We start from the raw sequence: 16,511 nt of genomic DNA, 5'->3' as shown, positions 1-16,511 counted from the left end.
CTATTTGATTCACTTCGATCCAAATTGGTCCTATTCGGTTCATTCTGTCAACTTCTTATTGGTTCGCTTTGGTCCTATTAGGTCCATTCAGTCTTATTTGGTCCACTTTGGTCCTATTCGATCCACTTTGGTCCACATTGGTCATATTCATTCCATCTTGTCCACTTCAGTCCTATTCGGTCCACTTTGGATCTATTCGGTCCATTCGCTCTTATTTGGTCTAATTTAGTCCATTTGTTCCTATTCGGTCCATTATGTCAACTTTGGTCTTATTCGGTCCACATTGGTCCAATTCGGTCCACATTGGTTTTATTCGGTCCACATTAGTCCTATTCGGTCCATTTTTTCAACTTTGGTCATATACAGTCCACTTTGGTCCTACTCAGTCTATTTGCATTTGGTCTTTTTCAGTCTGCTTTGGTCCTATTCGGTCCATTATATCTAGTTTGATCCTATTTGGTCCATTCAATCCACTTTGTTCCACTTAGGTTAACTACTCCAATACAAATCTAGACAATCTGATATCATATTAGATGCCATAACACATGCACCATGCAGCACTACTTTGAAGTTTGGACAGAGCAACCACATCAGTTCCACCAAATTTTTTCCGTTTATTTTACACTAACAACCTACTTTTTCTGCTGTCGAATAAGATCAAAGTGGACCGAATAAGACTGAATGGACCTAATAATTGTGATTTGTTTTGGTCCTATTTGCCGCTGCCATGGAAGCTTGGGTGGAGTGTTCGCTGCTGCCATGAGAGAGTGAAGATTTGGACCACTGTTTGTGGCGGTGTTGCAGTTGATCTTTGCTACCACTGGTGATGGCATGGCAAAGGATTTGGGGCTCTCGGCCTTGGACGGAGCTCAAGGTAAGCTCTGGCTATGGCTAATTGTGAGAGAGGAGGGCAGTTTGGCAACAAAGGCTATGGCTGATCGTGAGAGAAGAGAGAGTGTTGTTCTGAAAAATAGAGAGGGAGATCGTGTGTGGTGGATGTTGTGGGTAGGGGGGGTAGGTAGGTGGGTAAGTTAAATAATAAAAAATTAATATAATAATATTAAATGATTATTTAAAGAAAAGATAGTGTATAATAGATGATCTGATGTGGGTGTTTTTATCAATGGCTTGTGTAAACTAGAAAAAGTAAGTTTTTAGTGTAAAATAGACAGAAATTTTTAAACGAACTGATATGGATGCTCTATCCGTGCATATTTACACAGTTACTGTAACTCATGGAAATATTTATACATTTTTACACCTACTGATGTGGGTGTTTTTTCTCAAAATGTGTAAATTTTGTACTCTTTTTTTTCCCTATTTTAGAAGACTACAGATGGGCTGATGTGGTTGCTCTTAATGGAAATCAGAGTAACCATTTAAATAAACCAACTCGTGAATAACAAGGTTTTGAAACCCGAACCGGACCGTACGGTCCGACCAAAAAACCTTGAACCATTCATTTTTGCGATTCTTTTAGCCTAAAAAACCGCTCTATGGGAAAAAAGCAGGGACTCGTGCGAACTGTAGTCGGACCTCACGGTTTTGAGAACCGTGATCAGACCACTTCTCACAGTTCCCTACTTCCCTTTGAATCTAAACCTTTAAAAAAAAAAAAAAATGACCCCCTCACCGACCAAACCGTACCGAGCTTTGGGCCGACTGAATGAGTCGATGCCGGTGAACGGAACTTGATGACCTTTCCAACGCCGGTGCAATGACACAGTCAGAGCTGATTTTCAAAACCGACCTATATATAGAAATAAAAGTAAGGGAAAAAAAAGAGAAAAACATTCTTAGTAAATTACTAGAAAGAAATCCTACTTATGCCCCCAACACAGAAGGTAATATTTTTTTGGTAGATTATATCTTAGCGTTGCCATTGATGCATCTTCCGTATCTGCAGAAGAGAGAGTAGAGTTAAACTTAAAAACTGATGAAGAGAAAAGAAAAGATTGAAAACTGAAAAGTAGAGAACAATGAGGTAAGCAGATAAGATGAAAAGAAAGTGGAGGTAGGTGGGGGTATTAAATGACGATGCCACATTTTGATTTCTAAGTGGAGGTAGTATTCTTTTTAGGTAGAGGTAATATTCTTTTATTTAGTTTTATAAAAATTAGAATGCCACGTTGATCTGAAAATATAAAAACAGAAAATCACTACACGTTTTTGACAAACGATTTTTACGGTTAAATTTTTTTACGATTTTTACACAGCAGTGGAGCTAAAAATTTAGCTTTTTAGCTCCACTAAAAGTTACTTTATCTATTTTACCTACACACATGCTACAGCAGTGGATCTATTTTACCTTTCAGCACAATAAAATAATATAAACATCACAATAAAATAATATATCCCCTACAATAAAATAATATATCTACTACAATAAACAACAATCACAATCATCCGCAACCGTTACCGCTGTCACTACTGCCGCCGCCGCCGCCATCGACTCTTCCACTGCCATCACAATTACTACTGCCGCCGCCACCGACTCTTCCACCGCCGCCAACTCTTCCACCGCCGCCACATAATAGAATAATATATTCTCTACAATAAACAACGACCACAACCACTACCACCACCATTGTCACTACCACCACCGCCACCGCAACCACCACCATCAACAAAATTATTTTTTTCTCACTAATATAGTAATAACCTATCACTTAAAATTTATTGCAAAAATATTGTGGTAACATTTCTTAATTTTAATTTCTTATTATTCTTTATTTTATTTTTTCTATTATTTTCATCCAAATACACGTTTCTTTTTTCTTTTCTTTTTAACTCTTTGTTTTTCTCCTCCACACACGTACTCCTCTTTATCTTCACTTGCATTTTTATTTTTCTACTTCAGCTTTGTCTTTCTTTCTCTTTCACTCTATCTTCACCGCCGCCCCCACAACAGCCACATCGGAAAACACAAGCCCACTGCCCACAACAGATCGGAAAACACAAACACAAACCCACATCGGCGCTGGGCATGAGATAGCAAAGAGAGGGTGGAGCTTGGAGGTTCAGCCTTTGAGGTGGAGATCTAGAGAGAGAAAATGCAAGATAGAGACCCACGTTGGCGCTGGGCATGAGATAGCAAAGAGAGAGGGGGTGGAGTTGTGGAGAACGCCGGCGCTAGGCTAGGGCTTCGGTCGGCGCTGGGGCTTGTGTTTGTGTAGAGAGGCACGGGCAGCAAAGAGTAGATGAGGGAGAAAAAAAAAAATGAGAAGGAAAGAGGAAGAAAGAAGAGAAGCCGGAGAGAGAGTGAAAAAGAAAGAAAGGGAAATTTTTTTTTAATGGAGGAGGAGAGAGAAATTCAATAAAATAATATTTTTTTTTAGCTTTCATGAATAGTGCACATCTATAAATAGATGTGCACTGTAGTAATGGAGTTAAAAATTATAGATTTAGCACCACTGTTGTGAGTATGATTTTAGGGTTTGAGGAGCTAAAATATAGCATTATAGCATTATACCTCCACTGCTGCAAATGCTCTAATGTAGGAGTATATAACCAAGCAGAGTCTGATGTTGTAGAGCCACCCACCCACCCAACCCTGTGCTTTGATTGGACAATGCTACTTTAATTCAAAATTTTGTACCATAACCAAGACTTGTCAACATGGAATAGAACAAAGAGCTTTTTATATTATTATTATTATTATACTTCAATTTTTGTTCAAAATATCTAAGTGCATCACTGCATCTATTGTTTTGTTTTTGTTAATAAAATGGCATGTTAAATAAATTATGGAATTTTTATGAAAAATACATTTTATTTGATTATTTTATTTTATTTTTCTATTTGTATTAATTTTATTTTTTATTTATATTTTAAATAATTATTAAATTAATTATAATGTCATCACAGTTCGATCCCGTTCAACCTCGGTTTGACCTCAAAAATCTTGAATCTCTTCCTTTTACGGTTCAATGAACGGTCCAGATCTGAAAACCTGGATGAATAACGAGAGCAACCAATGGGCCACAATGTAACGGGCATAACAAAGCCTGCGTAACAGTGAAGGTAGCACATCTATATTGCCATAAGAACTGAACTGCTAGAAGCCATACAATTACAAACAAAAGCAACATTATCAATAAAAGGTAATGGCAAGAGAGGCGAATTTTCATATTTTGGAATAAGCATAAAGCTACAATGAGCATATAGCTCTACGTAAATAGATTTTTCATACATGAGATACAATATTAATCAAACACCTCAACAGAAACAATGTCCCTCAATGTTTTGACCATATCATTTTATTTCACGAACCAAACTATCCGCAAAGCCAGCTGGAAGCCCATCTTGAAAGATGAATTGGAACTCAAGGGCATTCTTTCCCATACACTTGACTGGCATATTTCCAATTAATAACTTTCCATATGTTCTTTAGATAGTCAGGTCTGACATTCTTGTACTGCAACATGAGTAAAACAGAAATGTCATTCATGATAGAGAAGTAAATCATGGTTAAATTTTGCATTTTAAAGAGAAACATTATACATAAGGCACCAGTCAACAATTTAGTATAAATTGTAAAATAGATATAAAGCAGTCTTCTTACAAGTAACAACAGCTTTCATAAACTGTCACCCAGTCGCCAACCATTTACCTCCATAAATTAATCTAGCTCAAGGTAAAATGAGAGCAATGCAATTAATTTCTGATATATCAACATAGGCAACCCCATGTTGATACCCTCTTATTCTCATCCACTCCCACCCTAGAAAGGCGAGTATATTCAACACCTTGGGGCTTAGTAATCATGGGAGTAGATTTTATTAAACTAAAGCCTATGACCACGTCTCTAACAAACTCACGAGTCCAAAGTGGCAATGCCGAAATATAATAATTCAAGAAAAAGATTATCAAATTGTCATTATAAACCATGTACTCTTGCAAAATCCTGGTCATCATGTAGAAGCCATTTCAAACCAAACATCATAATTAAGAGTTTCAATCATCATGCAACCACATTTGAGATATCATCAAGCAATCTAAAGTAATACTAATTTACCTGCAAGTAGTAGGCATGCTCCCAAACATCTATACCGAGCAGTGGAACTAAATTTGCTCCTTTAGTTACCAGTGGGTCCTGCAGAAAAAATAACTTCAGAATTTAAGTAATATAGTTTTATCTGCATGTTAAGACAATCAAAGACATTTTGACAGAAAGATATTACACAAAGAGTGGATGAACCGTGTTCAAAAGCAAGTTCAGCACTATGTTTAACATCAATATTTTTGAATCATGGGAATTCCTAGTAATTGCAAACCTCCTAAAATTGGGGGTTAAGATAGCAACATATATCCAGGCTCCAACATTAAAATTATGCTAAGGTAACAAGCTTAAGAACCAATCCAAACCAAACAATATCAAAGTTTGACACCAAAAGTCCTACTAAGGGTTACAAAATTCAACAAAAATGGAATAAAATTATGGTCAATTGAAGAGGAATTAGAAATACGAATGATCATTGCTAGATAACTTTCTGATTGCATATTTATAAATTTTACCTGATTTGCGGTTGTATCAACCACAAGTTTCTTGGACTCCTTGTCCAGACCAAGCCACTGCCAAGACACAAATATGTCAAAAGTACCATACAAACACCCCCACCCCCAAAAAAAAAGCAGAATTCACTGAATGAGCCAGCCAATGATTAGGGGCATGAAATGAATGTTGGAAACTACACAAGCTGCAAAACCTACCACCCATCCGGAGCCCTGTAAAGCAGCACCTTCCGCATTGATCTTTTGCACAAGTACTTCCATGGAACCAAAATGAGTGTCAATAGCCCAACCTAAGGAACCATGTGGGGGCTCACCACCTCCTTCCTGCCATGTATAAAAAGCACTTGGTAAAAGAAGTTTCTTAAACATTAAAAAAAAAAAAAAAATTACTTGGAAAAAAAGAGAGCTAAAGACATAAACTTACAGAAACAGGAGATAGATTCTTCCAGAAAATTGAGTGGTTGATATGACCTGCAAGGAAAATAAATCATTCTAGGTGAAACAAAGTTAGGTATGACTAACTTTTAACGGTAACATGATGATATAGACAATGCCCATGAGGAAAATTAAATTGGGTTAAGTTTTGATCATCTAAAGACATGAAAATGCAATAAAAACAGGCAAATTCTTGTACAAAGAGTTTGACTTTTACTCTTTAGCTACAAGAATCAGAAGGATGAAACAAAAGCAAAGCCCCCAGGAAGATCTCAAACTGTTAATTACTCACAGCAACAATTTCACATTATGATTTCATTGCATCAATATCCTAACACTCTTACGTTTCTTTATTAAACTGATTGCATCAATAGTCATCAACATCCATTAATAACAATTTTCTCAAAAGATATACTCCATTAACAACATAGGGTGTGTTTGGAAAACTGTGTTTTGAGTTTAAAATGAGCATAATAAAAAAGCAACTAGGAGTTGTGGATGCAAATCAGAGTTTTGGGTAAAAGAGCTCTTTTAAACTCCCAAAACGCCTAACCAAACCGACCCTATAGTCAAGGAATTAATTTACATTTCACAATCCAATTCTCACAACAAAAACTCCATAAATTCACAACAGTATTATTAAAATCAATTAAATCATCCAAACATATAATAGCATCCAACCAACACAGTATCCTAACATTTCGTAAAGAAATCAAAACAAATAATAAAAAAAAGCGAGAGAGAGAGAGAGAGACCTCCGCCATTGAACTTGATGGCGCTCTGCAACTTGACGACGGAGGAGGAGTCGCCTTTAGCGATGGCGTCCTCGAGCTGCTCGAGAGCCTTGTTGTAGTTGGTAATATAAGCCTGGTGGTGCTTCTGGTGATGGAGCTGCATGATTTCGCCGCTAATGGCCGGCTCGAGAGCGCCGTAGTCGTATGAGAGATCGGGAAGAGAGAAGGTTTGCAAGCCACGGAGCTGACTCAGATTGTGAGAGTGAGTCAAGGTTTGGGTTAAACCTAAGGTTCTGCTCAATAAAGGCCGGAACGCCATCGGAAAAGTCTACAGAGAGAGAGAGAAAAAGAAATCAACAAAAGCAGATTGAAAATGTGAGTGAATAATTGAGAATTGAGAAAAAGATGTAGAGGTTTTTATATATATTTATATGTAGGAGAGAGAGAGAGAGGAGGTGAGCTCCTGTCTCACTGTGTGTGTGTGATAACAAATCAAATCGAATCGATTCGAATCTGGGTGCGGAATTCCGAAATGCGACCCACGGGTTTGGACACGTGTCATCTCCTTTAATTTTGTATAAAGATAATTTTTTGTGTATTTGAGCCCATGTTTAACCCAATCCACGAACTCGACATAGGCTTTTACAAGTTATAGTTGGCTCTTAATGGGTTTGGGTTATAAATAGGTTGACCTGAAAGTGACACGATAAGAGACGTGTTATAAGCAAGTCAACCCGCATAACTTGTAATAAACACATTTAAAATACTAATTTATTTGTGTCAACCCGAAATGACCTACTTAACACAACTTGTTTAACTCGTATAACAAATAAATATTCATTTTATTTTAGATTTATCAAATACTTTTTATATTCAACATATGTTTTAAATTTAAAAAGAAAAGTGAGTAATTACAAAAACTTACAAAGGGATATAATTGGAAATTAAAACTTTACAAAAGGATATAATTAGATATCCAACATATATCTAATTTTATTTTTTATTTCAGTTGTATTACTCACTCTACTATCTTATAGTCTTACACCCAATTCTCAAACTCAAAATCTCAAACCGGTTATTGCTCTATCTTTCTAATGTGTTTAGTAAGTTTTAAAATTAAAGAAAACTGTTTTCTAGGTGTTTCAAAATTCTGCAGTAATTTTTTTTTTCTGCATAATGTTTTTGTTCTATAGATTTTGAACCCATGTGCCGTTATTAATATATGAGATATATTAATTGTTGATTAAGGGCACAGTTGTAGTTTTTGTCTTGTGCCATGGTTTTTGTGTGTGTGTGTGTGTGTTTGTATTAGTGTTGGACACTGTCGGCATATCTTGCAAGTGGGTTTATTGAAATAGTTTATAAACCATATCGGATGGGTATTACTTTTAAAGATTACAATTACGTGTAACGTTGTAGTACTCCCTTTTGATATCATATGAACAGTTTTATGATTGCATGATATTGCCCACTTGTTTTAGTTTCTTTGAATGATAATAAGACAACTTGACGTTATGCTTGTTGGCCATCTTATAAACACGTGTTAATTCCCTTGGATTTGTATGTTATTTTTTGAAGAAAGTGTGTTAATTCCCTTGGATCTATATTTTATTTTTTGAAGAATTGAAGTGTATGCACTGCTTTTGGGATATAAAAAAATTTATTTCTAGATGGATGTTATATTTAATATTATGTAAGTTGAAATGGGTTGTGTTATATTTGTGTCAATTTAACACGACTCGTTTATTAAGCGTGTTAAATGAGTTGGGTCAGGTCAACCCGCCTTATTAACAGGTCGAGTTAGGATCGAAGGATTATGACACAATTATTAAATGGGTCGGGTTAGGATTGAGTCATTTAGTCGAATACCCCTACCTCGACATGACATGAACCCGATACGCTAACCCGAATGGACACCCCTATTTTAGTGTAGTATCAGAAAAAAAATGAGTTAAGGGAAAACTATTTTTGGTCAATTAAAAAAATATGACTTATTTTTAGACATTGTTTTCTACTAAATTGTTTTTTTTTTTTTTTTTAAACAACTCTATCTAAATGAGTTAGTTTTATAAAAAATAATTTTGTGAAAAATAACTCATTTTTTAAAAAATATTATCTCTGAAACAAAAAATATATTCATTTCTTCTTTTGTCTTTTTTTTTTTGCCTTGCATCTATACTGTGGGCCCGAGGAATTTGTGGTCCCGGCCCATTTTGTATTAGGGCCCAAGACCCAGGCCGAGGAGACCTATTGCCGAGGTCGCATAATGAAAGCCCCCAAAAAGGCCCAAGGATGTGGCCGAGGACGATCTCACGCTCAGCATCCCACAAGACACCTAAAGAAGAAGGACGAGTTTAATACAGGGATAAGACAAGTGAAAAAGCTGCCAATAATGTAATAAAGAACTCTGCGTCTGACAGGCCCATGCTCTTCACCATGCTATTCAATTTTTACGTCTACTCCCAACCACTTTAGATATGGGCTGATAGGACAAGTCTCCATCCCAAAAAGTAAAATTTATACGTGGACATTGAAAGGGAAGTAACTACTAGTATAAAAGGGAATGAGAACCAAGGGGGAAGGGGATACCCAGAGGGAGAAGTCCTAAAAAATGGAGAATGAGAAGAACACTAAACTCCTCGGACGGGGTCCGAGGAAAAAAACCCCATAGGTCGCACTGAAGAAAGGTTTTGTCATTCACGCCAGGCCCACCTTCGTATGAGCTTCCATAAAAACCACGATTAGACCGCTGTCCAGTGACCAAGGTCAAGCCTTTCAAGCCCACACTCTACAAATTATATTGTTTGGGCCCTTTACATACGAGCCCAATGTTATTCTGGGGTCGTGAATAATCGTGTCCCTACATATACATATATAAAAATGACCACGTGTCACTCTCATGTCCTGTCTAATACAAAAATTTGACTCTTTTTTGTTTTATTGCCTCAACAATTTTGTTTCAAATATAATTAATTTATTTAATATTACATAGAATAGAAAAATTGATATAATCCAAAATCTTTAGGAATCAAATTATGTGTGGATTTGGATCCACGTTTGAGTTTTGCGTTTGTGTTTCTTTTTTTTCCTGCTGCACGCGTTTCAAAGGGGACAAAATTCATTGTTCTCGTACTGTTTAACATTGTTCATGCACTGTTCTGGTACTGTTCATGGGACCCACAGTCACTTTATTTAGGAAAAAAAATATTAAAAATGGGTCCCACGATACTATTCACACATTTAAAAATTATTTTATTACAGTGTTTTCAGTTTTCAGTTTCAGCAAAAATAAGTTGTATCCAAACGGACCCTATAACTAACAAAAAAGGAATCTAGACCAAATTTCATGCGCAACAAGTTCTTTTTCAGTTTTTTTAGGGAAGATGACAATTATTTTCATTTCCCACATATAAAAAATGTCATTTGAAAAAGAAAAACAAAACAAAAAAACATGTCTAAGTTTGTTGATAAAAGCACAAAAAATGCTTGCAAGTTACCATCAAGCACGAGGACTATACATACAAGTGAATAATTAGGGGCTCAAAGAGCTATGGATTATATATATATATTTATATATATAAAGGAAACATAACCATTTGAGAGACATTATTTCGTATTCTTTGTCTAAAAGTTAAAGGAGAGACGTTGATGAACACAAATCAATTAAGTTTAAGGTTTTCATTTCAGGATCTTCTACTATTAAGTTTTAAGAGAATTGTATACAATTGGGCCATTCCTAGCTGTAGGAGCTCAGATTTAGTAGAAAAGAGCTAGAGCTCTTATTATCTCTGTGGGCATAGTTTGAGTGAAACGAGTGAGAATGAGGCCCATACAGCCAAATTGTTGTCATACCAATTGTAGTAGTTTACCCTGTCCCTGTGGGAAGCATTAGCCACCATAGAAAAAATCATTTCCAAATACAAAACAAATGTTTAGGATTTGCAAGTCAGTATAGATTTGAACGGAAACTCACACATAATTATATAAAGGCACTCAATTCCAAATTGAATTGTACATTTTGTTAAATCAAGGGGAAAAAGGTTTGAACTCCAAAATAGGTTTAAGATTCACAGGCCTTATTTGCTAACAGCCTTGTAACTTCGCTAGTGTTTTCAATAGAAATATCCATAATTCAAATATTTTCTCTCGTTCTAATATGAAATTATTTTACTATTAAAAAAAAAAAAAAAGATGAGGCAAGGGAGGAACAAATGCCACAAGTATTCCAATCCCATATAATTAGAATTTAAAATGTATCTACAAATGCATGTATTTATCTACTTGAGTTGTTGATCAAATTGGGGTTAGTTGAGTAGGATTTTTCAATTTCTGTCAGTTAAACTCACCTCCCTCAGTTCCTTTTGGCCCAAAAAGGAGTGAGTAGTGTTCTACCAACCGTTGTTTTGGTTGCCTTTCTTGAGTGAACTGGATAGGCAGTCCAAATCAAAAGCTACAGTGCTTGTCTTGAAGCAAGATGCCAGCTTAGGTTCATATTTGAACTAATAACAACTTATCACTTATGATTTGTTGTTAAAATGTTGTTAAAATGTTATGGACGTAAAATCTCTCTTTGTTCAAAGAAAAATGATATATCTATAACATTTTCACAATATTTTTACAACAAATCCTAAGTGACAGGTTATTATTATTAGGGCAAAAAAGTAATTTTAATATTAGGTTCAGATTTGAACCAATAACAACTAACCATCTATGATTTGTTGTAAAAATATCGTGTATGTAGCAACTCTCTTTGTTCAAATGTGTTTTCTGACAAACTTCAAATTAAACATACCATTTTGGTAAAAACAATTGGACACTAACCAAAAAAAGCTTGAGAGCCATTTCAACTGAATCCTAGAGCGGTGTAACATGGTAACTTTCAAACAGTGGTGATAAAAATGGCAGTGTCAAATATATTTTAGTATTATATTTCCTCTTAAAGTCCGGGGGGGATGGCATTGGCAAATACAGAAATGCTTTTAAAATCTCTAACATAGACAGTAACTTGGGTTGTCAATTAAATTTAGCAGAAATGGAGATTAACACTGGAAGATATGGTATAATTTGCCAGCAGGATAAGAGAGTGACATCTTGCTTAATATGATGGACAATGAGCCAGCCTCTCTAACTCACACCCTCTCAGTTAAAACCTATCATGCAAAAATCTAAACTTTCTCAATTTGCACCAACAGGTTTCTCATAATTGTTCCTGATAATGCTGAATCTATGGACAGACTTAAGAGGATTCTAGAGGCGGATAAACTTTCGACTACTCCAGATATTAGCAAAAACAGCCTCTTGGATCACTACCGGAAAATTCCGAAGTACCCAATCTGAATGCCTCATAAAAATTCTTGTTTTAACAGAAAATTCGTTATTTGCTAAGTTAAATGTTTTTTTTTTCCAGGTCTGGAAATTCCCAAGCAAAAAGGGGGGCATTGTTCCCTCTAAGCAGAATTCTCTCCTCCTGGTTTTGCAACTTCCAAGCAATTCTTGCCTTGATTTTCACCCAGTTTCCAGCAAATGGGTAGCCATGACCACAAGCAATCAAGCAACCTCAATTTGGGCGTTTCTCAATTCTCAGGCTTCCCTGCATTTTCTTCTGGATATGGATCAATCATCAATCACCTTTATAGAATAGCAAATACAAGGTAAAAAAAAATCCAGTCTGAAGTACAAAATAGAAGGTGTTTGTGGTTGGTCATTGTGACTGGAAAAAGCATTTCCCTTTGTTTAGCTTCATGAATTTGTCTTCCTCTTTTGTAAAGTAGAATCTGGATACAACCCAAATGATGTACCGCATAATTTGTTGTCCAGAACTGTGGATCTATTTTGCAGATAGCATATGAGCAAATGCATATGCAAAATTTAGTTATAAGCTCATGACCGACAATCAAATCCTGACAGATTCAACTAGACATGAAGTCAACTATACAGTAGACCACATTTTTGCCAAAGTTGGTGGAATCCATTGCATTTCAACTAAAAGCTGTCCATCATGAATGAACAACTCAAAATTTCCATGTAAGCTCCATAACTCGTTTGGTAATAGTGTTTTTCCTTTTATTTTTTTTGGATAAGTGGTAATAGTGTTTTTCCTTACTTGAGAACCAACTATGATTTTCTCATCAAATGCTAAAAAGCACTGAAAATCAAACTACTTGTATAATAACTACTAAAGAAACACCAAACACTCATACCAGAGGCTAACAAAGCTTACTAATTGATTCACTAGTCATCTAAATACACCCAAAAAAAAAAAAAAAATCCACCAGGGTCCAAACACTAATTGACAGTAATGCATAATCAGAGAGCGGTGTTGAGGTTAATACTCTAATAACATGATCAAACTAATAAATGGTACAATTCAACTATAAAAAAAACCTAATTGATGCACGATTCACAGCCTGGATATCCATTCAATTGCAAACTAGGATTTCTACCCTTTGAAAGTCATAATTGGTAAACTTCAAATTGTAAAAGAGGGAAAGTACAAATAAAGGTGATGCCATTATATAAAAATCAAATCGAGGACAATTAATGGAAACAATTCCAATCACTTGTCACCAGGTTGGCAAATACAGATGGGACATCTTTCCAAACAGATGAAGCAAAATCACTATTTCATCTCACCAGAAAGACCTCATCAAATTGACACATGATTGTATGAACGAAAATTCCGGGAGTCAAAAGTTAAATCCAACTACCACATTTGTCAGTTTCCGAAACCGCCCACCACGTGCACAGCATTGTGACTTGTGCCTCTCCATTCATAATAGAAAACCAATTTGTTGATCAATACTATCACAGTTTTATAATGAATTTGGTGGGTGGATACAGAGTATGTTGATCTACGGAAGGGTATTACAAGCTCTTCATGGTGTGGGAAATAAGGCTCTGCTAAGAGATGGTTCTGGGGTTACAAGAGTATTCTAATTTGGAGTAGGTGTAAACCAAGAAGCCAAGAAAACCCTAATCCTTTCAAAATAGTGAAAAGATTGTTCATCCCACCTACAGGCAAAATCGACATAACAGTGTGAATTTTTCTGTGTGGCTATAAGTTTTCTTAGCATTATGGTAAATCATATTCTGAACTTTTTTTCTTTTTTTGATAAGTAATATTTTGAACAGATGTCTTAGTATATCTTGAATTACCTAATACTGTGTATGAATTTATGCAGGTAGCAGAGGAGCTGACATCACTCTGTAAAATTGCATGGCCCATAGTAGCCTCAAGCTTGCTTTTATATCCCAAGGCAATCATCTCCACAGTCTTCTTGGGATATCTTGGGGATGCTGAATTAGCTGGGGGCTCACTTTCAGTTGGATTTGCAAATATTACAGGCTACTCTGTTCTGAAAGGCCTGGCGTTGGGGATGGAACCAATATGTTCTCAAGCTTATGGAGCAAAAAAATGGGAAGTTATCTGCCAAACATACAAAAGGACTCAGTATCTCCTCTTTCTTGCAGCCATTCCAATTTCTCTTTTGTGGTTAAACATGGAGCCCATCCTTCTATGGTTAGGTCAAGATCGAAACATTACGTCTGTGGCCAAGGTTTATATAACATATTCTCTTCCTGATTTACTAGCCCAAGTCCTCCTCCATCCCTTAAAGATTTTCATAAGGACACAAAATCTAACCAAAGCCCTCACTATATCTGCTGTTTGTGCAATAATTCTCCACCTCCCTATCAACTACTATCTTGTAACATATTTGAATATGGGGATAAGGGGTGTTGCTCTAGCCTCATCCTGGACTACCTTAAACCTGTACCTTGCTTTGCTAGTTTACCTTTTCCAATCAAGGACAGCACTAAAACCTTGGGATGGGAAAGCAAAACATGAATGCTCTCAAGGCTGGCAACCATTGCTAGCCCTTGCAGTGCCAAGCGTTCTCTCTGTCTGTTTGGAGTGGTGGTGGTATGAGATAATGCTCCTATTGTGCGGTCTACTTAGTGATCCACAGGCTAGTGTGGCTGCAATGGGAATCCTCATACAAACAACAGGATTGCTCTATGTGTTTCCTCACTCTCTTGGCTTGGGTTTATCAACATGTGTTGGCCAAAAGTTGGGGGCTGGGCAGCCTGCGCAGGCTCAACAGACAACAATAATTGGACTCATTGTGGCGATTGTGTGCGGTATACTGGCTTTTGCTTTTACAATTGCAGTTAGAGATGAGTGGGGCAAGCTATTTACATGTGAGCCAAATGTCCTTGCTCTAACATCAACTGCCCTTCCTGTATTAGGCTTTTGTGAGCTAGGCAATAGTCCCCAGACAGCTGCATGTGGAGTCCTCACAGGCTCTGCACGGGCTAAGGTGGGTGCTTATATTAATTTTGGCTCCTTCTATCTAATTGGTATGCCAGTTGCAGTTCTCATGAGTTTTAGATTCAGAAAGGGCTTTATGGGGTTGTGGTTTGGTCTTGCGGCAGCTCAGATATCATGTATGTGCATGATGATCTACACTTTGGTTTCAACTGATTGGAAGCAGCAGGCTATAAGGGCCAAGGATCTGGCTTTGGCCACTGAAGGTGAGAATAATGATTTGGAAGTCAATCTCCTTAGCTGAGTTTGGTCCCTTGAAGCTGCTAAACTACTTGTACTGGCACCATGATATGAGATAGTCCTAGACTTTCTAATGGCAAAAACCTCCTGTTTCATTCCTCACATTCCCCCCTCGCCCCAAAAATAAAAATCATTCACTTCATTCTATTTTATTGTCAGTTTTTTTTTTTTTTTTTTTGATAAGTGAGAAAAAATTTGTTAAACAAGGAGCATGAAGTAACAAAAAATAGAAGAAAATTATTGTCAGCTTTTTTGATAAGTAACATAAAAATTTTATTAAATAAAAACACAGCCCAGGACATAGGAAATGTACTAAAGAGGCAAAAACATCAAGAAACCAAATTACAATGATCAAGCAAAACAGGAAGGGAAAGACAAGAAAAAGACGGTAAAACTAAACACAATTTGAGAAGAGTAAAAAAGAAAAAAAACTTAAACTCAAGAATGGACTGTTCGCATCCCTCAAAACTTCTAGTATTCCGTTCCCGCCAGATACACCACATCAAGCAGTACGGCACAATCCTCCATATAGCTATATTGCGATGTCGCCTGAAATTGCATGATCAAGAATCCAACAAATCCACTACCCTTTGCGGCATCACCCAACAAATACCAAACAAGCAAAAGACCATACTCCACATCTCATATGCTATAGGACAATGAAGGAGGAGAATTTAGGGGTGTGCATGGGTCGGGTAGAGGAGATTTTTTGACCCAACCCACCATGGTGGGTAAAAAAACATTCAACCCAACCCAACCCATCACATAAGTCCAACCCAACCCAACCCACATGGGTCGGGTTGGGTCGGGTTGACCCATGGGTTTGACAATTTTTTATTATTATTATTAAATTGAGTAGAAAAAAAATATAAATAGTAATATATTAAAAAAACCTAAAGATTAGTATTAATGTAACTCCTTAAAGGCTCAACACTAATGACTAAACAACAATAGTAATTTATTAGGATTTGTATGAACTAATTGGCTTTTATATAGGATAGGAAGAATTGGTTATTTAAGAAAATTTATTAATTATATAATATATTATATATATTAAATTAGTATTAGTAGGAGGAATTGAGGAAATGCTGCTCTACAGCTGGTTTTTTTTTTTTAAATTATTAAATTTATAATATATATTTAAATATATATATACAATTGATTTTTTTAAAAAAAAATTATTAAATATAAAATATATTTTAAATATGGATGGGTCGGGTTTGGCAGGTTTATAATTTTATGACCCAAACCCAACCCGACCC

General features: G+C 36.2%; 2 protein-coding genes across 2 annotated transcripts; one reads left to right on the top strand and one right to left on the bottom strand.

The window, feature by feature from the left end:
- Positions 1-4,072: 4,072 nt before the first annotated feature.
- LOC115958003 (superoxide dismutase [Mn], mitochondrial-like) lies at positions 4,073-7,140 on the bottom strand. Its single transcript, XM_031076365.1, has 6 exons — positions 6,705-7,140; positions 5,939-5,985; positions 5,713-5,838; positions 5,518-5,574; positions 5,018-5,095; positions 4,073-4,417 (listed from the first exon to the last, which is right to left on the bottom strand). The coding sequence occupies exons 1-6, from the start codon at positions 7,000-7,002 to the stop codon at positions 4,325-4,327; spliced, it is 699 nt and encodes a 232-aa protein (XP_030932225.1). The 5' UTR covers positions 7,003-7,140; the 3' UTR covers positions 4,073-4,324.
- Positions 7,141-11,401: 4,261 nt separating this feature from the next.
- Positions 11,402-15,317, top strand: LOC115954633 (protein DETOXIFICATION 53-like). The gene has a single exon (XM_031072543.1). The coding sequence runs from the start codon at positions 13,859-13,861 to the stop codon at positions 15,251-15,253; it is 1,395 nt and encodes a 464-aa protein (XP_030928403.1). The 5' UTR covers positions 11,402-13,858; the 3' UTR covers positions 15,254-15,317.
- The last annotated feature ends 1,194 nt before the right edge of the window (positions 15,318-16,511 follow it).

The sequence above is a fragment of the Quercus lobata genome, chromosome 8 (assembly GCF_001633185.2).
Source record: "Quercus lobata isolate SW786 chromosome 8, ValleyOak3.0 Primary Assembly, whole genome shotgun sequence".
In the NCBI taxonomy this organism is placed as follows: domain Eukaryota; kingdom Viridiplantae; phylum Streptophyta; class Magnoliopsida; order Fagales; family Fagaceae; genus Quercus; species Quercus lobata.
Note: the sequence above shows the minus strand (reverse complement) of the source record. Positions and strands in the feature narration are given on the sequence as shown.

Coding starts and splice junctions, on each gene's coding strand:
- LOC115958003 (XM_031076365.1), bottom strand. CDS start 7,002: ATGGCGTTCCGGCCTTTATTGAGCAGAACCTTAGGTTTAACCCAAACC. Junction 5,986..6,704: donor CATCAAGTTCAATGGCGGAG/GTCTCTCTCTCT, acceptor TTTTCCTTGCAG/GTCATATCAACCACTCAATT. Junction 4,418..5,017: donor AGCATGCCTACTACTTGCAG/GTAAATTAGTAT, acceptor CTCATGTTGCAG/TACAAGAATGTCAGACCTGA.
- LOC115954633 (XM_031072543.1), top strand. CDS start 13,859: ATGCAGGTAGCAGAGGAGCTGACATCACTCTGTAAAATTGCATGGCCC.